A 23,980-nucleotide genomic window follows, 5' to 3' on the forward strand; every position below is an offset into this window, starting at 1 on the left:
CCCTAACTGTATCCCTAACCCTATCCCTAAACCTAACCCTAACCCTAACCCTAACCCTATCCCCAACCGTATCCCTAACCCTAACCCTAACCCTATCCCTAACCCTAACTGTATCCCTAAACCTATCCCTAACCCTAACCCTAACCCTAACTGTATCCCTAACCCTAATCCTAACTGTATCCCTAACCCTAACCCTAACCCTATCCCTAACCCTATCCCTAACCCTAACCCTAAACCTAACCCTATATCAACAATTATTGAGCTGTCTTTGCAAGGGAGCAGAGAGAAGGCAAAGGAGGAACGGAAAAAGAGAGGAAGAGAATGGAAATATTTGAGGGAGAGGAAGTGAGAGAGAGAGACAACAAGAGAGAATGAGAGTGGAAGAGAGAGCAGGTTATAGAAAGAGAAAATGAGAGATTGAGAGACGGAATGAAGATGGGCTAGAGTGGGAGATTAGGCGAGAGTAATTGATGGAATAAGAGCAAGAAAGACCAAAGCCAGGAAGTGAGAACAGGACAATTAAAAGTAAAGGGAGAGAAAGAAAAATAAACAGAGAGAGAGAGAAAGACAATTTACTGAGCGGTGCAAGAACTCTTGAGTAGTGGTATGGGGAAAGTTCGAATGGGAATAATGTGGTCCAGGGCAAGGAGGGGATAAATTTCCAGCAAAGACTTTCTTAATCATTCTTCTGCTCAACCAGGAAAGAGACATTGTTTGATCTGGTCCTGAGGGATGAATCAAATGGATTAAATGTCAGTGGGAAACATTTAGGAAACTACGAACTCTGTATTTAAAAGTTCAGGTTAGCCGTGGAAAAGATCATGCAGTAAACTAGATTACAAATACTTAATCATAAGAGGGTTGATTTCAATGGACTGGGGAAATATCTGTCTCAGATAAATCGGGATTAACCGGTTACAGTCAGTGTATGTTTCCACTAGGGGGAGCATTTGGGTAACCCAAGCTAGACATGAACAATGAGAGAGTAAGATGAAACGGGAAAAGGAAGCCTATTACTGGCACTAAGTTGGTCACAGAAAAGCTGACAACAAAGTCAAATATGCAAAGCGCAGAAGGTTAGTGATAAAAGATGAGTGGCAAAGACAGAGCAGGAGAAAACAGTGGCAGTTAATTAAAATGGGAATCTAAACACCTCCTTGATAGCAAATCGTAAACAATTGAAAAAGTAGTGGGGCCAGTTAGGAGAGGGATTCAGAGGGCATGGCTGTGGTAATAAATGAGTACTTTGTGTCAGGAAGAAATTCACAGTCAAAGAGGAAGGTGGTGTTGTGGTTAATGTCTTTGGATTAGATTCCCAGGTTAATGCCCTGGGAATACTGGTCCAACTCCCAATATCACAATATCACAATTGGTTAGAAATCCAACCAATTAAAACCTGCAATTGAAAACAAGTCTTAGTCTTATAAGGAAAAAACCATTGGTTGCTATTAAAAAACATCCATCTGTTTCATTAATAGCCTTTTGCTCGGGGAATCTGCCACCCCTGTCTGGCCTGCATGTGACTCCAGACCTACAGAAAAGTGGTTGGTTCTTAACTGTCCTCTGAGTGGTTTGGTAAGCCATTTTATCACGGGCAATTAGAGCTGGCCTTGCCAGTTACACCCACATCCCATGCACAAGTCAATTAATTGAGCTAGTGGATGGGCTAGGGATTGAATAAGAGGAGGTATTGGAAGGGCTGGCATAATTAATTCAAAAGGACCAAATAGAATACAGGGGAAAGTAATGGTGTAAACTGTGGGTGAGATAACAGTTGCTTGACAAAAATAAATTAATTTACTTTATGATGTTTGTTCATGGCATGTGAGCATCATGGATAAGACCAATCACTAAATGTTGGGAGTTACCTTCTTGTACTACTGCAGTCAATGATGGCCAGGACAGGGAGAAAGGTACGCTTTCAGGGCTAAACCATGAAGGGCATGGATAGGGTGAATAGCCAAGGTCTTTTTTCCAGCATAGAGGAGTCCAAAACAAGAGGCCATAGGTTTAAGGTGAGAGGGGAAAGATTTAAAAGGGAACTAAGGGGCAACTTTTCCACACAGAGGTTGGTGCATGTATGGAATGAGCTGCCAGATGAAGTGGTGCAGGCTGGTACAATTACAACATTTAAAAGGCATCTGGATGGGTAAATGAAAAGGAAGGGTTTAGAGGGATATTGGCCAAATTCTGATAAATGGAACTAGATTAATTTAGGATATTTGGTCAGCATGGTCTAGTTGGACTGGAGGGTCTGTTTCCATGCTGTACAGCTCTGTGACTCTCTGATTTTGACCCAGGGTCAATAAAGGAACATTGATATAGATACAAGTCAATATAGAACAGAACTTGGAGGGGAACATGTGGGAGGTTCTATTTCCATGTATCTACTGCCCTTGTCTTGTTAACTGTTAGAAGCCATGAATTTTGGATGGTGCTGTTAAGGGAGGCTTGATGAGTTACTGCAATGCATCTTGTACATGGCACAAACTGATGCCACTGTGCATCGGTGGTGAAGGCAGAAAATCGGGTGCCAGTCAAGTGGGCTGCTTTGTTCTGGATGGCATGGAGCTTCTTGAGTGTTGCTGGAGCTGCAACCATCCAGGCAAATGGGGGGTATTCCATCAAAGACTTGTGCCTTTGGGGAGTCAGGAGGTGAGTAACTCACTACAGAATGCCTGGCCTTTGACCTGTTCGTGAAACCACTGTATTTATATGGCTAATCCAGTTCAGTTTCTGGTACATGGTAGCCCCTTCAGGGAGTTAATAGTGGAAGATTCAGTGATGGTAATGCTGTTGAGCATTCAGGGAGATGGTTAGATTCACTCTTGTTGGATATGATCATTGCCTGACACTTGAATAACAAGAATATTGTCTAGGTCTTGCTGCAGAGGGATATCAACTACTTCCGTATCTGAAGAGTCAGTGAATGGTGCTGAACGTTATGCAATCATCAGCGAACATCCCCACTTCTGACCCGATGATGGAGGGAAGGTCACAATGAAGCAAACATAAAAAAATGGAGAAACGCCGCAGGTCTGACAGTGCCTGTGATTTTCACAGATGCTACCAGACTCGCTGAGCCTCACCAGCACTTTTTTGTTTTTTGGATTTCCAGCATCTGCAGCATTCTTTTGCTTTAATTTTCATCGATGAAGATGGTTGGGCCTACAACCGTCACTCTGAGGTGCATCTGCCGAGATGTCCTGGGATTGCGATGATTAACATCCCAAATAACCAATGACCTTCCTTAGTACTGGACACGTCTTCACAAAGCAGAGAGCCCATCCCCGGTTCCCATTGGCTTCAATTTTGTTCGGACTCTTTGTGTTTGCCTCAAAGTCAAAGTGAGTTCTGGAGCCAAGTGTGTCCCTCCTGGTTTTGTTAGGAACTCAGGAAACCCAGCCTGGATTTTGTGAAGGCAAATCATGTCGAACTAATTTGATTGAATATTTTTCTGAGATGAGGGAAGGCTGATGGTGATAGTGATTGAATATCCTGTATTGTCACGTACATTCAAAATAAAATGCAGTGAAAAGGGTGCGCTGTCGCTCGTACATAAGCCCCATCACAGAATAAAATAGAGAAAGATAACTTAAGGAGAGTCGAACTTTCTTTCTTCACTGCTATACCACCGCCAGAGTCCAGCGCCAGCCTTTCCAGCCCACACTATGCTGCCGAGTGTGTCTTTCTCTGGGCCACAACAGTCCACGCCATGCTGCTGCTGGTGGGGGGGGCCTACTCCATGTGGAAAACGAGAGCCCAGCTTCAGGCCAACCGACCGACTGAGCCACTGTCTCCGAAAACGCTGATGCTGCTCCGGGACCCATGGGCTGCCGAAGAGCTCTCTCAGCACCCCCATCGCTCTGGGACTCGGCCTGTTATAGGCTAAAATTAAAGACCCACGCAGGAGGATTGCCAGCAAAATAGAACTGCATGGAACTAAAGGGACAGTGACAACCTAGAAACGCAATTGGCAAAACACAAAACTCACGCACAGTGGGGGCAGCACGGTGGCTCAGTGGTTATCACTGCTGCCTCACAGCGCCAGGGACCCAGGTTCAATCCTATCCTCAGGCGACTGTCTGTGTGCAGCTTGCACTCTCTCCCCGTGTCTGCTTCGGTTTCCTTTGGACGCTCTGGTTTCCTCCCACAGCCCAAAATGTGCAGGTTAGGTTGGATTAGCCATGCTAAATTACCCACACTGCCCAGGGTTGTGGAGGCTAGGTGGGTCAGCCATGGGAAATGCAGGATTATAGGGACAGCCTGGGTGTGAACTCAGTGGGCCAAATGGCCTGCTTCCACACTGTCAGGTTTCTATGATCCAGAAATATTGTGAACTGTGAGGAGGGTAGTGGCACTGAATTGGTAATGGACTGGCTGGAGGAATATGAAGACAAATGGCCAAAGAAATTTAACAGAGAAGAGCTCAAGAGATAATATGAAACAGAGAGTACAGGAGCAAAGGGAACTGAGTGTGTATGTGCAGGATAGGGTGAAATAATGGTCTATAAAAAGAAGCGCAGGAAGGACAATATTACAAACATGTATAAAACACTGGCACGGTCCCCAGTTGCACGCTGGAGAAAGGTGTGGAAAAGTTGTTGAGAAAGGTCGCAGTGTAAAGAGGAAATTCTATAGGGGTATCAAAGTTGTGAGGGGCCTAGTCAGAGTTTTTCAGGGAAAACTTTGTTGCCACTGGTGGAAAGATTGAGAGTGAGAGAGGCAATCAGGGAGAGAAGGGCTGGAGATGTGAAGAGAGACATTTTCACGCAGTGAAAGGTTCAATTGCGGCATTTAAGAGAGAATTGGGGGTCAGTATCTAAAACAGAAGGAAGTGCAGGGTAAGGGGGAGAAGGAGAGACAAAATCCTTCATTGGACGGGTTGAATGGCCTCCTTGTGTGCTGTAACAGCTGCGTGATTCTAGGCCCAGTTCTGTGATGCAATAGAGAGAGCGTAAGGGGGTACAAGGTAGGGACAGAGAGAAGGGAAATAAACAAGCAGAGAGCACACAATGAAAAACAGAGAGAAGAAGAGTGGGCAAGGGACGTTTTTGAAGCTCTGGTGTCAGTCTGTCAGATAAAGTAGGCAGCTTGTTGGAAAAGGACAAGAGGAGGAAATCAGCAAGCTGGGAAACAGGGATGTATGTGTGATTCTGTGTGTGTCTGTGTGTATCTGTCAGTGTGTGTGCTTGTGTGTGTGACTGTATGTGTACGTCTGTGTGTGCGTGTCTGTGTGTGTTTGTGGGGGTGGAAAGGGGATCAAACTGGCGTTGGGGTGTAATGAAACACTTCATGCATGAAATGAACTTCCTGAGGAAGTGCTGGATGTGGGTACAGTTACAACGTTTAAAAGACATTTGGATAAATTCACGAATACTAAAGGTTTGAAGGGATATGGATCCAGTGCAGGCAGGTGGCACTAGCTTAGTTTGGGATTATGGTCAGCATGGACTGATTGGACTGAAGGGTCTGTTTCCGTGCTGTATGACTCTATGACTCTCATCCTCTTACAAGAGGGGGCAGTAATAATTGAAGCCCTGCATTGCACTGTATTGCAGGGAGACAGCTAATCTTCTTACCTACCCCCACTATATCCAGGGCTGAAGGGGTGGGAGGCTGGGGGATGGTGCTGGAGTGAACCAATGCAGTTATTATCTCTGAGAAAAAGACAACCTGTATGAATTTTCAAGCCCCATTCTTCCTTTCTCATTGTACAATGCACGATCCTGAAGAGGACTTGGCCAGATGGGTAAGGAGAGGTTATCTCCCCAGAGGGAGGAGGGGGAGCACAGTCCCAGGATAAGAACGATGATCACTGAAGATGGAGTATCTTTGGGATTCTTTGCCCCAGAGGGTTGTGGATAGTCCCATCAATAAAGCTATTTAAGGCTGAGCTAGAGATCACTTTGGTCTCTCAGAGAATCAAGGGATTATAAAGAGTGGGCAGGGGAACCTGATAGCCAACGTGAACATACTGAGTGGCCGAGCAGACTAGGTGATCAGCAGGGTCTTCCCCTGCTCCTGTTTCATGTGCTCGTATGTTCCAGAACTTCTCTGTAAGTCCTGTTCTCATATGGAGGGCCCTCTCAAAGGACTGTCGATCATTTCAGCCACTCTCGAAGTCCATGGTCCCAGTGACACCAAAGGCTGACCATTTCAGGCAGAAAGTTGGCACTTAAGTCTCGATCCTCTCTTTGCTGCTTCCCGTCAGATTTCAGCAGGGTTAAAAAAAAGAGCAAAGCTTCACTATCTTCATCCGGTATCTCTTCCTGAGCATGACGTGAGGCCAGTAATTGCAACTTTTTAAATTACTTAGGTCACAAGAAGTGAAAAACAAACAGGGAAACACAGCTGTCAACTTCCGTTTGAAAAGACACTCTGACTCATTTTTCAAGTCTACAGTCCATCTCTGCATAGCAGGGGACAAAGAGAAATGGGTTTGTGTTGGTATAAAGCCATAGCAGATCACTCAGGAATGCCACAGGCTCACTGACATTACAATGGAGAGGCCATTCAACCCAGTTGGTTGATGACGTTGTTCAATGGCCAGGGGGCACGGGGAGGAGGGCGCTGAGGGAAATGCAGACATGAAAGTAGACTGGAGATCATAACCAGATCAATCTCAATCTTAGTGAATAGTGGAACAGCTTCCAATGACGTAATTTTTTTTTAACATTAACTCACGGGAAATTGGGGACATTAGGGAGGAAGTTCCAGGATTTTGACCCAGAGACACTGAAGGATATATTTCCAAGTCAGGATGGTGAGTGGCTTGGAGGGGAACTTGCCGGGTGGTGTTCCCATGTGTCTGCTGCCTTTGTCCTTCTAGATGGAAGTGGTTGTGGGTTTGGAAGGTGCTCTCTGATGAGCCTTGGTGAATACTCATGTACCTCAGCCCTATGTTCCCATGTAATGCCTCATGCACTAGACTAGTTTCCCCCCTCATATTGACCCATATCATTTGCCTTAACCACTTCCTGTGGTAGCTAGTTCCACATTCCCACCACTCTCTGGATGAAAGTATTTCTCCTGAAAGCCCCATTTGGATTTATTAGTGACTTTCTTAGATTTATAGTGCATCCAGAAAATTTAAAACCGTTACGGACTCTTCCAGTGACGGTACAACTGGTGGTGTATCTGCCAGTGGGAGGTGGGTCAATGCATCCACATTTGCTACTCAGCCTCCTGGCTGGTGCTCCAACTTGTGTTTATGCGCACTTAGTATTAGAGCCCATTGCTGAATTCAGCCTGAAGCTATGGGAGCCACTGCCTTGTTCTCTTTAAGCAGAACTAGCAGGAGTTTGTAGTCTTTTATTATTACAAATTTATGTCTGTAAATGTATTAGTGGAACTTTTTGACTCCAATTATGACGACCAAGACTTCTTTCTCTATCTGGGCATATTCACGCTCTGCATTAGCCAAAGTTCCTGGATACATACTCTATTGGGAGTTCCTCTCCATTGGGCCATCTATGAGCTAATACTACCCTGATGCCGTACAGAGAAGCATTGCATGTCAATATCAGATCTTATTTGGGCTCATAGTGTGAGGATGGGAGCTGTTTCTGCATTTCCCTGAAGGCTATGGCTTGCTACATGACCATTTCCAAGGATGACACTTTTTAAGACTTGAAGGTGCCAGCACGGAGACCAGGTTACGTATGAATTTTCTGTAATAGTTCACCAGCCCAAGGGAAGACCTGAGCTCCAATACAATTGTGGGAGCTGGGCCACCTTTGATCGCCCTCACTTTATCTTCCAACTGGTGTAACTTGGTCTTGTCCACTATGTAGCCCAAGCAGGTCACTACGGATGCCTGAAAAACACATTTTTTTTCCTTCTAAAGCATACACCACCTTGGCGAAACATTTAGGAACTATGTCCAAGTTCTCTAAGTGCTCCTTATTGTTCTTCCCAGTTATTAGAATGTCATCCAGATAATAGGCAAACTGGGGTAGACCTTGTAAAATGTTCTTCATCATCCGCTGGAAAATGGCACAGGCTGATTATCATCAGGCAGGTTTGTATACTGGTACAAACCCTTATGGGTATTAATTGTAGCATTCTGCTGGGAATCCTCATCTAGTCACAACTGCAGGTACGCATGGCTCATGTCCAGCTTTGTGAGGACAGCCCCCCTGGCAACTTTGCATGCATATCCTCTATATGAGGGATTGGGTATTTATCCAGTTGTGAAAAGCAGTTTACAATTTGTTTAAAATCCCCATAAAAGGGAACCAATCCTTCAGGCTTCATAATCGGAACGATTGGTGCTGCCCATTCTACAAATTGCACTGGTTTGATGATTCCATTGCTTTCCAGCCTCCTGATTTCTGCCTCTACTTTTGCCTATAAGGCATATGGCACTGGGTAGGCCTTGCAGAATCATGGAATTGCTTCCTGGTCAACATGTAAGTTAGACTTGGCCCCTGTGATAGCCCCTAGGCCTTCCCGAAAAACACTCAGATATTTAATTAGGACTTCACTGAGGCAGCCATTTTCTAATCGCTGTAAGTCTTTCTCAACTAATATCCTCCCGTCAACCTTGGGTCCAAGCCTTTTATTACAACTAGTGGTAACTGAACCAGGTCCTTCTCATAAGGGACCAGAACTGAAGTTGTCCCCTTAATCTGTTGGGGCCCCCCGGTATAGGTTCTCAGTCTGGCCAAGGTCTTGTACAAACTTAAGGGTTGGAGTCCAGAGTGAACCTTGTTAAAGACAGGTTCTGCAATCACTGATAGAGTCGCGCTGATATCGACCTCCTTTAGAACCGGGTGACCATTTAACCAGATGTTTATTTTGGTTGGTTCTGATTTGGATGTTGCTAAGCAATTTAACAGTTTCGAGCCAGCTGTAGGTGGACTTTCCAGGGTGGGCACTCTCCTGGATACCAGCGTATGAGTTTCCTACTCCATTTAGGTCTAATGGGACTCCTTTGCTGTCTCGAGTCCACATACCAGCAGCAACTACAATGGCCTGCTGGGATCCTGAAGAAAATGTTTACCATTTGGCTGAGGCTTGGCTTTGTTTTGGGGTTTTGCTGTGGGCTGACCTCAAGTCCCTCTGTTCAGGGTATGTCCTGAGGAAGGCTATGCAATTGCCTTTACTCAAATGGTGTTTCCCAAGTTCACTCAGCCTGGGGAGGGTGTCCACTTCCATCGGCAAACCCTATAACTCATCAGTTCCACTTGCCATGTTTTCCAATGACAGGGCCAGTTGTAGTGACTGTTTGACATCCAGTTGGGCTTCAGCTAGTAGGCACTTTTGCATGGTCACAACATTAATCCCACTCTCGTCGCCACTGAAATAACTCCACAGAGGCGTCTGTGGAGTCACCAAGTCCACCCTTCATTTACACGTGGAGAGTCCTTGACACTAATCCAGCTTCCTCAGAGCCAGCTCTCAGAGGGAACAGAACCTTTGACAGCCAGGGATCCCTGTTTGGACCAGATTAACAGCCCCAATCAGGGAACTCATATTCTATGAGGGCCACCTGGCTTACCTCATTACAATCAGTTCGGGGTTGACCAAGGAGACAGCTCCTGAATGCAGCCCTGTTGGAATGGGGATTGAGCCCCTGTTTTGTTGACACACAGCGGGGCCCTTTGGCCAAGTTGCTGTGGCAATGTGCCGCTTGTTACCTGCAGGTTGTAGCCCAGAATTAGGGAGAGTGATGGTAAAAGCTCCTCAATGCTCTTTCCATCATTGCAGCTGATCAGGAACAACTCCCACACTTCAGCGTCTGCCATTGGCGTGTATCACTATGATTTACATCCCATTTCATGTGCTACGAACACACCTTCCTTGACCAATGTGTCCTGGAAAAGGACTCGAACCCAGAGATTCTGGCCCGGGAGAGGGACAATAGCCACTGAGGCACAAGATGTCGAAAACATTGAAATATAGAAAATAGGTGCATGAGTAGGCCATTCGGCCCTTCGAGCTCAGGCCACCATTCAATATGATCATGGCTGATCATGCAATTTGAGTATCACATTCCTGCTTTCTCTCCGTACCCCTTGATCTCTTTAGCCGCAAGGGCCATGTCCCACTACCTCTTGGATATATGTAACAGACTGGCCCCAGCAGCTTTCTGTGGGAGAGAATTCCACAGGTTCACAACTCTCTGACTGAAGACATTCTTTCTCGTCTCAGTCCTGAATGGCTTACCTCTTATTCTTAGATTGTGACCACTAGTCCTGGTCTTTCCCAATACCGGGAACATTCTTCCCGTATCTAGCCTGTCCAGTCCCATCAGGATTTTACATGTTTCTATGAGATACCCCCCCTCATTTTTCTAAATTCCAGTGAGTACAAGTCTAGTGAATCCAGCCTTTCATATGTAAGTCCTGCCATCCCGGGAATCAATCTAGTGAACCTTTGTTGGACTCCCTCGACAGCAAGAATGACCATCCTCAGACTAGGAGACCAAGCCTGTACACAATCCTCAAGGACCAAGGCCCTGTAAAACTGCAGCAAAAGACCTTCAAACCATTATGATCAGTTGGAATTTTGGCAGGGTAGATTTGGAGAGATACCTTCCCCTTGTGGGAGCATCTAGGACCAGAAGGTACAATCTCAGAGTAAGGGGTCACCTGTTTAAGACAGGGTTGAGGAGGAATTTCTTCTCTCAATGGGAAGTGAATCTTTACTGCAGAGATTTGTAGAGGTTGAGCCTGTAAGTATATTCAAGGCTGAGATAGACAGATTCTTAGCCAGTGAAGGAATTGAGGGAAAGGCAGCCAAGTAGAGTTGAGGATTGTCAGACCAGCCATGATCTTGTTGAAATGGAGAGCAGGGTTGCTGGGCCAAATGGCCTACTTCAGCTCTTACATCTTTTACCCAACCTAACATTTATTCGTGGAAAACCTTTGGTTCATTTGCTCCCAAATCCAACTTTCTGCTCTCTGTTTGGTTGCCCATGTTGCCATTCATCACCCTGATTCCATTAGAGTCTCTTGGTCAATGTTTGAGTGACCCTTTGATATTAGTTGTAACTTGTTCGTCTATACATTCTTTTACAGGCGATATGAACGTCACTGACTGGGGCCAGCATTTGTTTCCCATCTCTAGTCGCCCTGGAATTGAATGTCTTGCTGGGTGATTTCAGGGGGGAGTTAATTGCTGTGGGTCTGGAGTCACATGTAGGCTAGACCAGGTAAGGATGGCAGATTGCCTTCTGTAAAGGACATTGAGTAGAACTGGGCAGTGTCCAGAGTAACCATTTGTTGAATGCAGGTATGACAAGAGGCAGGTTCACTAATGTCCTTTAGGGAGGGAAACTGCCATCCTTACCTGGTCTGGCCTACATGTGACTCCAGACCCACAACAATGTGGTTGACTCTTAACTGCCCTCTGGGCAATTAGGGATGGGCAATAAATGCTTCCAGCCAGCAACGCCCTCATTCCATTAACGAATAAAGAAAAGGGTTATGTTGTATTTATACAGTTCTCGCTCAGTAACTGAACCCATATTACCCTGGCTGACAAGGTCATTGTTGCACATTGTAATCTCTTGCTCTTTCACCCCCAAACCCCCCAGTCGCACACCTCACCTTCAGGTCTACGAGGTTCATTTGCTCATCACGCCCTGCATTTTCTTTTGCTTGTTTTTCCAGGAATTCCAAGGCTTGCTGGAGCTTTTCCTGAAACACACAAAGCCAACAAGATTGAAAAGGGGAGGAGCGTTACCTGAGGATGTGCAGTGATCGAATCATAAAGTCATTCATAGAGTCATATAGCACAGAAACAGACCCTTCGATCCAACCAGTCCATGCTGAACATAATCCCAAACTAAACTAGTCCCACCTGCCTACTCCTGGCCCATATCCCTCCAAACCCTTCCTATTCATGTACTTATCCAAATGTCTTTTGAATATTGTAACTGTACCCACATCCGCCACTTCCTCAGGAAGTTCATTCCAAACACAAACTATCCTCCGTGTAAAAAAATTGCCCCTGTCTTTTCTAAGTCTCTCACCCCACACTTAAAAATATGCCCCCTAGTCTTGAAATCTCACATCTTATGGAAAAGACACCTACAATTAGCCCCATCTATACCCCTCATTATTTTATAAACTTATATAAGATCCCCTAACATCCTACTATGCTCCAGTGAAAAAAGTCCCAGCCTATCCAGTCTTTCTTTATAACTCAAACCTTCCATACCGGCAACATCCTGGTAAATCTCTTCTGAACCCTTCCCAGTTTGATAATATCCTTCCTGTAACCAGGTGACCAGAACTGGACTCAGTGGGTACCCACAACTGTTTCAAGCCAGGTCAAAGGTGGAATCTTGGAAATCCAATGCAGGAAGAGGAACTTGTTGTTCTAGCCATTCTCTGAAACATTAGGGAACAAGGATTTGCATTCATAAAGAAACATTCACATTTCTTGGATTTCCCAAAATACTTTATAGCTAGTCATGTTCCTTGGAAGTAACATTTGCGCCAGATGATGACAATCTTCACAAAGTTGCCCTTGTCATCCAATGGCATCACTATCCCTGAACCTTCCACTATCCACATCCGAGGGGACTTGCAATTGATCAGAAATTGACCTGGATTTTGAACTCATGGCCCTGAAGGAATGGCAATGTATTTCCAATTCTGGACGGTGAGTAGTTTGGAGAGGAGCTTGTTGATGATACAGTCCCCATGCATCTGTTTCCCGTGTCCATCTAGAGGTCACAGGTTTGGAGGTAAGGGAGGAAGGAGCCTTGAGGAATTACTGCATTGGATCTCCACATAATGTATGCATTGTTGGAAATGGTAGGTACACATGCAGGAGGGGATTGTTAGACTGAGTCTTTTCTGTCTTGGGGAGGTGATAGTCTAATGTATTATTGGTATCTATTAATCCAGAAACACAACAAATGTTCTAGGGACCTGGGTTTGAATCCTGCCCTGGCAGATGGTGGAATTTGAATTCAATTTTTAAAACCAAGCCTGAAATTAAGCGTCTACTGATAACCATGAAACCATTGTCAATTGTTGGGGAGAAGCCCATCTGACTCATTCATGTCCTTCAGGGAAGGATATCGGCCATTCTCATCTGTTTTGGCCTACATGTGACTCTACCAATGTGGTTGACACTCAACTGCCCTCTGAAATGGCCAAGCATGCTAAATGGGAAGCCAGTTCAATGGCAGATGGAGACAGGCAATAAATGCTGGCCAGCCAGTGACGCCCAGGACTCACAAGTGAATTAAAAGAAGTAAAGGAGGACAAGGGTGACTGAGATATTTAAAATTATAAAAGATTTCAATAGAATGTATGCAAAGACAATATTCCTCCTGTCTGGAACTGCACAACTAGAGGCTTTAAATATAGAATAGTCACCAACAGACTTTACAAAATATGGGTTACACTAGCTAAGGGAATGGAGAAATAGAGGGACCAGGGTATGTAGATGACAGATCACTGAAGGTGGTCAGGCATGAGGAGTTAAAAAAGCATGCAGCATCCTGGCCTGTAACAATAAGATGATAAGAGTACAAGAACAAGGGGATGATATTGAACTCCTATAAGACCCTTGTTAGACCTCAGCTGGAGTATTGTACACATTTCTAGGTGCCACACTATTGGAAGGATGCTGACACACTGGAGGCAGCGCCAAAGTGATTGACAAAAATGATTCTAGGGATGAGAACCTATAGTTGTGGGGATAGATTGGAAAGGGAGGGAACGTTCTCTTTGAAGAAGAGATCTGATGGAAGTTTTCAAAATCCTGGAGGGTCTGGATAGAGTAGGTGGGGAATATCTGTTTCTGCTTGTGAAAGGGATCAAGAGTGGGAGGGCACAGATTTAAAGTGATTTGCAAAAGTAACATGTGCAACATGTGAAAAAACCTGCTTCACACAGTCAGTGGTTCGGGTCTGGAAGGAGGCAGCTTCCATTGGGCCATTGAAGAGGAATTGGATGGTCACTTCAATAGAAATATTGGAGATACAGCAGGAGAATCGGACTAAGCCAAATTGCTCATTGGAAATCTAACATAGACCACAATGGGCTGAATGGCCTCCTTCAGCACCATAACACTTATGGAATATGTATCGAAAGGTATTTTATTCTACAAATTATGTCATCGTCCGTGTGGGAATTTAGCAATGTAAAATAATTCAATGGACTCGCAATAGTGCTCCAGTGGATCTTTCCCCAGTGAGAAAGGACTCTATGTAACATATTAGCAGCTTTTTACAGAATCTCTACAGTGTGGAAGCAGGCCATCTGGCCCATTGGGTCCACACCGACCCTCAGAAGAGATCCCACCCAGCCCCACCTCATCTATCCCTTTAACCCTGCATTTCCCATGGCCAATCCTGCTAACCTGCACATTTTTAGACTGTGGGAGACTGTGCAAACTCCACACAGATCGAGGGTGGAATCAAACCTGGGTCCCTGGTACTGTGAGGCAGCAGTGCTGACCACTGAGCCACTGTGTCACTTTTATAGTGGTTCTAATTGGGAAATGTAATTCTCTTAAAGTTGTTTCACTTGAAGTCATTTCACTTCAAGTCCCACTCTTCAGGAACTATATGGTGTATTTAAGTGAGGACTTACTGCCTGGAATTCAGAGAAACCACTTTACTCTCAAAGAGTGGGGAGATTGTGAACCTCACTACCACAACAAGTGGGTAAAGTGAACTATTGAAATGTATTTAACTGAAAACTAAACAAGTAAAAGGGAACAAGAAACAATGGGTAAGGCTGGTAGACTTAGGAGTTTGGGACAGCATGGAGCAAATGGCCTGCCTCTGAGCCTTAGATCTCCCATGTACTTCCATGTAAAATTCCTGCCTTTCTGACTACAGACCCATTGCTGCGCTGATGTTAACACAATATTGATGATGCACTGATGAATTCATGGACAATTAGGGACTGAGGTGCACACAAGATTCTCAAAGAACAAAGAACAATACAGCACAGGAACAGGCCCTTCAGTCCCCCCAAGCCTAGACTGACACATTTTGCCTTTCAATATTAAAACTGTTTTCACTTACAGGATCTGTATCCCTCTATTCCCTTCCTATTTATGTATTCATCCAGGTGCTTCTTGATTGCTGCTATTGTGTTTTCTTCCACCACTTCCTCTGGCTACGTGTTCCAGGCACTCACATCCTTTGTGTGAAAAACGTGCCTCACACATCTCTTTTAAACTTGCCCCCTTGCACCTTGAATCTGTGTCCCCCATACCAGGTAACATCCTGCTAACTCTTTTCTGTACCCTCCCCAAAGCATCCACATCCTTCTGGTAGTATGGTGACCAGAACTGTACACAATATTTCAAGTGTGGCCGAACTAAAGTTTTATAAAGCTGCAGCATAACTTATCTATACTTATACTCAATGCCCCTTCCAATGAGGACAAGCATGCCATTGGCCTTTTTTACTACCTGATCTACCTGTACTGCCATCTTCAGTGATTTGTGGACATGCACACTCAGATCCTTCTGCATATCAATACTCCTAAGGGTTCTGCCATTCACTGTATAATTTCCACCTGTACTTGACTTTCCAAAATGCATCACCTCACATTTGTCTGGATTAAACTCCATCTGCCATTTTTCTGCCCATGCCTCCAACTGGTCTATCTCCTGCCATGTCGTCTGACAATCCTTCTCACTATCCTCAATTCCACCAATCTTTGTGTTGTCTGAAAACTTACTAATTAGACCATTACATTTTCCTTCAAATCATTTATGTCGACCGCAAACAGCAGAGGTCCCAGCACTGATCTAGTTACAGACCTCCATTCCAAAAAGCATCCTTCCACCACTATCCTCTGTCTCCTATGACTAAGCCAGTTCTGTATCCATCTTGCCAGCTAATCCTCATACCACGTGACTTCACCTTTTGTACCAGTCTGCCATGAGGGACCTCGTCAAAGGCTTTTTTGAAGTCCGTGTATAAAATATCAACCACTTTACCCTCATCAATCATCTTCGTCACCTCCTCAAAAAACTCGATCAACTTAGTGAGGAATGACCTCCCCTGCACAAAACCACGCTGTTTATCGCTAATCAATCCATTTGCTTCTAAATGCGTACGGATCTTGTCCCTGAGAAATTTTTCCACTCATTTCCCTACCAGTGGCGTGAGCCTCGCAGGCCGTAATTTCCAGGATTATCCCTGCTACCCTTCTTAAACAATACATCAGCTATTCCCCAGTCCTCTGGGACATCACCTGTGGCCAAAGAGGATACAAAAATTTCTGTCAATGCTCCAGCAATTTGTTCTCTTGCCTCCCTCAATATTCTAGGATAGATACCGTCAGGACCTGGGGACTTGTCTACCTTAATACTTTTTAAGACGCTCAACGCCTCTTCCTTTTTAATAGTAACTTAGCTTAGAAACCCAACACTTCCTTCCCTCAGATCATCCTCCACCAATTCCTTCATCCATACCGACACAAAGTATTCGTTTAGCACCTCACCTACCTCTTCTGACTTCACATATAGATTCCCTCCTTTGTCCTTGAGTGGGCCAACTCTTTCCCTGATTACCCTCTTGTTTTTATTTTATATAAGTATAAAAAGCCTTGGGATTCTACTTAATCCTGTTTGCTCACAACTTTTCATGACCCCTTTTAGCCCTTCTAATTTCTCGTTTAAGTTCTTTCCTACTCTCTTTATATACTTCAAGGGCTTTGTCAATTCCGATCCTCCTCGACTTTATATATGCTTCCTTTTTCTTTTTGACCAAGGTCATAACATCCCTGGTCATCCAAGGTTAAACTTGCCATACCGACCCTTCATTCTCGCAGGAATGTGCCTCTCCTGAACTCTTATCAAGCTGCCATTTGAAATACTCCCACATATCCGATGTAGATTTACCCTCAAACAGCCACCTCCAATCAACAGTCTCCCTGTCTGAGGAGGGAGAGATCAGAGTTTGAGAATTATTGGAATTTCTGGAGAGTCCCAATCTCAGGGAGGGGTGGCGAAAGCATGGATGCGAGTCAAAATTTTGCTATATTTGTCAGGAATGGGGTGTAGTTAAAAGAGAGAACGTGTGTGGACAGAACTGTTGGACTGCTTGGAATAGAATCTGTTTCATTCAGTTTTAGCAGCTGCTTTGTAATGGATTCTAATGGAAATGGTGAGTAGTCTACATCCTCAACCAGATGTAGATAAGCAGATACTCTGCAAGTAGCAGTCATTATAGTCTCAGCCGACAATAGGAGCTGCTGTCTTCATTAGAAGATGACAACTGGTAATGAGTTTAACCTAAGGGTCACCCCTTGTTTGAGATGTCCTGAGGTCAAGAAGGTGGGACCTTTCTGTTGATTTCAGCTGATGTGGGGATTGAACCCATACCACTGGCACTGTCTTACGTCACAAAAGAGCTAACTGAATGAGCAGTGGGAAAGTGGGACTGTGCAAAGTGGAAAAATTGTAGGAAAAAACAAACCCCGTTCTCACAACAGGTCTGCGTCAGAGTTTTCAACACTCCTATCCCTCTACATCTCATCCCTTCTGTCTTATTTCCTTCATTCATTTATACCCTCATGTGAGAGACCCACCTCCCCTGACATCTAACCATGTGCCTCTTCCCTCAACCCCACTCCTTGCACTAGTCGGTTCCATTCCCTGGATAAAGAAGACTCTCCTGTGTTTCCTGTTGGATTAATTGGTGACTACCTTATAATAACGGCTCTCACTCCCACCCACCTGGCTCTGGAATCCTCCCCCCTTCCCAAAAGCTGACACATTTCCTCTGTTCACCAGCAGGGATCCGATGGGCCGATTGGCTTCTTTCTATGTCTCCACGACTCTGTGAACCCCTGAGCACAGGATATCTGGAAGCTTTGCTTTCATAGAGTCATGAGGCACTGGCCCTTCGGCCCATTGAGTTTGCGCCAACTCATCAACACCAATTCCACTTTCCAGTACATGGCCCATGGCCTTGAATGTTATGATGCCATAAGTTCTCTTCCACATTCTGTTTAAAGTTTTCTGCCCTCGACAACTCTTCTAGGCAGTGCATTGCAGATTATTTTGATAATGCAGTATCTTACAACAAGCACAAAAGGCAAAAACAGGTTGGCCTCATGTCCGTTGCTGTGACTGCAGAGTTACACTGTTTCAAACCACAGATATAAGCTGCAGGAATTACTCAGCAATGTTAGCGTCACAAAGCCTGTCTCTTTCAAATCAACGTGGAGTTAATACCTGCTGCTGAAAATGTCACCAGAATGATACAAATGTTAAATGTCTGTCTGTAACCTTGCTGAGTAACTTCCTGGCTATTTCTATAAATGTGAAAAGGCTTCATTATTGTATCCACTGGGGGCAACAATTGTAAAACGCAAACAGATCTGGCTACTGCAGACAATGTTTTGAACACTTTTGCGATTTACAGCATCAGTGTCCTGGGTGCCTGAAGTTGTTCAGAAATTGAACTGGATTCGCCATAGAAATATACCAGCTTCAAGAGCAGGTCAGAGGCTAAGAGTCCTGCAGCGTGTAACTCACCTCTCGTCTGCCTAAAGCCTGTCTACTGTCTGCAAGGCACAAGTTTGCCTTCTGTAGGCTGGGAGGGGGCATTGGTGGTGGGAACAGAAAGTCAATAACATCATTCTGATAAAAGAGAAGAGGAGGTATTCCCGATGGCTGGGACAATATTTATCCTTCAATTAACGTCAGAAGAGCACTGATTAGGTGGTCATTATCACTTTGCAGTTTTGGGTTTGCTTTGGAAATCTCCACCAAGTCGGAGGTGTCATGGATTCTCCGTCATTCAATAGATATAAGACTGGGATAGACACTGCTTTGGTCACTGGTGAAGCAATGGACAAAGGGAGCAGATAGGAATCTGGAGTGGAAACCCACAATTAGACCTGATCCTGTCTGCGGAATGAGAAATTCATCGAGCGCCATTCTCCCTCCTCACTATCAAACTGCACATTCTTCCTTTCTTTTCGGGCTATGGTCTAAATCTTCTTTGGATGCCTTGATTGATCCTGCTTCCACCACACTCTCAAGGGAGAGAGATTCCCAAATCCAGCCGCAAACTGTGTGAAAAAGCTTTGCTTCTGCTCGTACTTACGTAGAACAGTGCAGGATAGGAACAGGTTCTTTGGCCCACCCTGACGGTGCTGACCACAATGCTATTCTACACAAATCCCATTTGCCTGCACATGGTCCATGCCCTTCTATTCCTTGCCTGTTTATGCATCTGCGCAAATAACATTGTAACTGTATCTGCTTCTACCACCTCCCCATCAGTGTGTTCCAGGCACCTAGCACCCACCGTGTTAAAACCATGCCTCGTACATCTCCTTTAAACTTTCCCCCATCTCACCTTAAACCTGCGACCCCTAGTATTTGGTATTTCAACCCTGGGAAAATTATTCTGACTATTCACCTTATCCATGCTTCTCATACACTGTATATACTTCTATCAGGTCACCCCCTATTAGCCTATAGAGAAAACATCTTGTGCTCTAGCCACCATCTCCCTCTCAACATTATTAAACCCATCATATTCCACTCAGAATCTTAACTCTACCCCTCTGTAAGACCTGCTGAGTACTGCCTTGAGCCACTATCACCCACACCCTGCAGCCGGGCCAAACAAAAAACACTTTCTCTTTTTATTTCAAGTTTCTACACTTTTAATTTTGAGGGGAGTGCATAAAATGGGTCAGAGAAGATTGGCGTCTGATCTGCAAGTTACCCTATTTTCACTTCATGCAATCCAAAGTTCCCCCAAAACAAAGAGCAGAAATTGTGGCCTCTCTGGACCAGAAGTTCCACGTTCGAGTCCCACTCCAAGACATAACTCGGGGAAAGTAATTCCTTGGATGAGTTATAAAGAGATGCTGGACAGGCTAAGGTTGTTTTCTCTGGAGCAGCAGAGGCTAAGGGGAGACCTGACAGAAGTTTATAAAATTGTGAGAGACATAGATAGGTTAGACGGTCAGAATCTTTTTCCCAGAGCTCAAATGAGTAATACGAGAGGGCATGCATTTAAGGTGAGAGGGAAAAAGTTTTTTACACAGTGATTGGTAGATGTCTAGAATGCGCTGACAGGGGTGGTGGTGGAGGCAGATACAATAGACGTGTTTATGGAGCTTTCAGATAAGGACATGAATAGCAAGGAATGGAAGATATGGAACAAAGGCAGGCAGGAAGGATTAGTTTAACTTGGTGTCATGTTCAGTACATCATCGAAGGGCCTGTTCCTGTGTTGTACTGCTGTATGTTCATTCTGATAGGCTTTTGGCTGCTTAGTCAGAGCCAGAGAGACTCATGGTCAGTTCGATGTGGAGTTGTGCCCTTTCAAGGATTAGTCTCTGGCACAGAGGGTAAGGAATCAGCCTGAAATTTACCTGGTGTGAGCTGCAGTATTGAACTCACAACACTGGGAATATTGATGAGGCCCATCTGAAATCCGGTGGAAAATCCCAGTTCCTGATCTATTATAGATGGGAAAAGAGGGATACGAATCTTGTAAGTGAAGATAGCTTTAGTATGGAAGGGCACAATATGGTGGCGCAGGCATGGAGGGCCAAAGGGCCTGCTCATGTGCTGTATTGTTCTTTGTTCTTTGGTACTGGCACTTTTCAGACACTGCCCCCCACCGCACCCCCCTCTCCCCACCACCCCTACCCCCAACACCCGCGACTCAACTTTGCACTGAATTTTCCTCAGGATTGCACGTGAAATTTCATTTCATTGGCACCCATTTCTACTTCTCAGTGCACAATAATGCAAGAAGTCCAGAAATCACCATTTCCTGGAGATTTGCAAGTGTTGTTGGCTCCGTCTTGTCCCTTGAGAATAAATTATTAAATACCATGCAGCCAATAAAAGGATAGAAAGATGATTTCTGTGCTTTCTTGGTTTGGTTATTATTTGCTGGGATTGGACTGACATGGGGTATTTTGTAAATTTCTCTGGGCTGCTCCGTAAAGAACCAGCCGTGGATACAGGCAGAAGTGGGTCCTTCAAAAGCCTCATGTGCCTCTCAGTATAGGAGGAGAGAAATGAAGGAAGGAGTGTAAGAGCTAGGTGTAGGATTAGGCCATTTGGCCCCTCAAGGCTGCGCTGCCCTTCCACAAAATCATGGCTAATTCATCTCTTCTGTCGTAGCCCTCAACCTCAATATTGCAAAACCTACCCACTTCCTCTTTGATGTGATCTGGCCTCCACAACTCTCTTGGGTATAGAATTCAAAAGCCCTCACTGTTCTCAGAGAGAAGAAATTCCTTCACATCCTGGTTTCAAATGAATGTTCCCTTATTCTATTGCTACGTTCCCTTGTACAAGACTCTTCTCAGTAGCAGAAACACCTTCCCAACATTTACCCTGCCATGGGTCCCCTCAGAATCTTGAATGTTTCAATAAGATCATCCCTCATTCTTCTCATCCACCTGTTCAGAGATCGAATAACACACCTCCAGAGCAGGTGGGCCTTGAACCCAGGCCTTCAGCATTAGAGGCAGGGACACTACCACAAAGCCCTCTCCCCCTCATTCAAGCAAACTCTAATGAATAAATGCCTTCATGCCAGGAGCTGGCTTAGTGAGTTGCTTTTGAACAGCTTCCAATGCCAATGAATCCTTTCTTAAAAGTGGGGACTGAAACTGTACACGATTCTCTGGGTGCAGCCTCACCAAGCTCCCCTTGGTGATGATGGGCAAACTACGCCCCCTGCAGGGAACAGTCGGTGGTCTTACCTTAAAGCGCTCGGCGGCCTCCTTGATGGGGATGGTGCGGCAGTTTGGGTGCTCTTTGGCCGTCTTGTCACACATCAGCTGCATGTCATCCAGGCAGAAGACGGTGTAGGGCAGGTTGTGCTTCTCGCAGAAGTTGCTTTCAGACGGGCTTAGCTCCAGGATCTTCTTGAGGGTCTCGACCAACTTGGCAGCCAACTCATTGTCCACGATGTCGATGGGAGAGCAGTCATTCGAGCAGGTCGGACAGGTCACCTTGCCATCCTTGGTGACGACCAGCTTGGCCACGCACTCCTTGCAGGATGTATGGCCGCAGCCCATGGTCACTGGGTCCTTGAAGAGGAGGCCGCACAGGGCGCAGGTGACCTGCTCCTTCAGCTTGTTTACCTCCTCTTCGCAAGCCATCTCACCAGGTTTCCTTCACCGCTGGCTCAGCCTCTCTCTCTGTCTGCCTCTGTTCACCAAGGCCTCTTCCAGCCGGCTGGAGGGAGTGACTGACTGAGGGACGACAGAGGGAGAAGGAGGGGGAATAGATCCTACGTGCAGCCCTTACTCCGAGTGCAGCACTCCATCAGAGATAGCTGTCTGTTAAAGATTGCCTGAGCCTCTGCCAATCCCAGCCAAGTGCTTTCAAAGGCAGCCTGTCCAATAGCCATCTCTTGCCGGTGGAAACATTGTTTCATCTCAGAAAGTTTTGTTTTCAGTTTCCAATAGAATCTGAACAATGTGCCTTTGTTTTTATTTTCCAGTTCCTTGCTTCAGCATTTTTTTTTTCTTGCAGACAGACCTGGAGGCAGGGACTGCTTTGTGCTTTTTTTCTGCCTTTTTGTTGTCCCTGGCTTGTATAGGATTCCTGCTGCGACAAAACGCGATGCGTTTTATACTGGTCCTTCTTTATTTGATTTGATTTGATTTACTGTCACGTGTATTTATTACAAGTACAGTGAAAAGTGTTGCTTATTGTCGTCACAGATTTTGAGTCCTTGCTGTTAGCGAAGCCTGCTTTCTACAATCATGGTTATCAGGTGTTGTGAGGAATCGAACTGTACCTAGAGGCTCAACTGGACAGATGAAATATCCAAATCACTATCATTAAATCCAGTTAGCACAGAGGAGGATACTACTGAGATCCTTTTAAGCCCTTTCTTAAGATTTTAAGTGGTTTAGGCAAACCCACTGCAGTGATTGAAACAAGGTCAGCCAGGTAGATCCATGGAATATGAGCTCCCTGTTTGGGGCTGTTAATCTGGTCCAATCAGGGAGCCCTGGCTGACAAAGATAAACAGGAGTGTCAGAAGTTTTGTTCACTCTGAGAGCTGGCTCTGAGGGAGCTGGATCAGTGTCAAGTACTGTGCACATACAAATATAGGGTGTCTTGGTGATGGGATACCGGCCTTTGTGGAGTTATTTTGTTCGTGATGAGAGTGGGATTAATGATATAACAATACAAAAGATCTACTAGCTGAAGGCCAACTGAACTTCAAACAGGCATGACAACTTGCTTTGTCATTAGAAAATGCAGCAAGTGGAACATATGAATTACAGGACATGCCAATGGAAGTGGACCACCTTGCCAGGCTGAATGAGCTTGGGAGACACCATTTGAGTGAAGGCCATTACGTAGCCTCACTCAGGACATATCCTGAACAGTGGGACTCTAGGTCAACTCACAGCAAAGCCAAGCCTCAGCCAAATGGTTAACATTTTGTTCAGGATCTGTGCTGGCAGGCCATTGTAGTTGCTGCCGGTATGCAGACTTGAGGCAGCAAAGGAGCCCCACTAGGCCTGAATTGAGTAAGGGAACTCATAGGCCGGTATCCAGGAGAGTGCACGCCCTGGAAAGCCCACCTACATCTAGCTTGGAACAGATAACATCCAAATCAGAACCAGCCAAAATAAACATCTGGTTAAATGGTCATCCAGTTCTAATGGAGGTTGATACTATAGCAATTGTATCAGTATTTGCAGAACCAGTCTTTAACAAGATTCTCTCTGGAGTCCAACCCTTAAGTTGGCATAAGACCTTGGCTAGACTGACAACCTTTACCAGGGAACCTTTACACATTAAGGGTATGACTTCCATTCTGGTCTCGTGGGAGAAGCAACTGATGCAGCTACTACTCATTGTAGTAAAAGGCTCCGAGACTGAGAGGATGTTTTCTATTGTGGGAGAGACTCAAATGAGGTCTTAGCAGTTAATACAAGGGGTCTCCCATTTAGGATGAAAGTTTTTATTCTCTCCAAGGTTGGTGAAGAGTAGGAAGTGACCTGATGAAAAACATATAAAATCCTGAGTA

General features: G+C 45.2%; 1 protein-coding gene across 1 annotated transcript in view; it reads right to left on the bottom strand.

The window, feature by feature from the left end:
- Window positions 1–22,088, bottom strand: part of LOC109919486 (E3 ubiquitin-protein ligase TRIM39-like) — a 42,533-nt gene extending 20,445 nt beyond the window's left edge. Inside the window, exons 1-3 of the mRNA XM_020519505.1 lie at window positions 21,687–22,088; window positions 18,478–18,582; window positions 11,559–11,648 (exon numbers count right to left, since the gene is read on the bottom strand). Of these exons, the coding sequence (XP_020375094.1) occupies window positions 11,559–11,648; window positions 18,478–18,582; window positions 21,687–22,088 (597 nt within the window). The remainder of the gene's footprint in view (window positions 1–11,558; window positions 11,649–18,477; window positions 18,583–21,686) is intronic.
- Window positions 22,089–23,980: the final 1,892 nt, after the last annotated feature.

Source organism: Rhincodon typus, chromosome 35 (genome assembly GCF_021869965.1).
Source record: "Rhincodon typus isolate 14 chromosome 35, sRhiTyp1.1, whole genome shotgun sequence".
NCBI lineage: Eukaryota > Metazoa > Chordata > Chondrichthyes > Orectolobiformes > Rhincodontidae > Rhincodon > Rhincodon typus.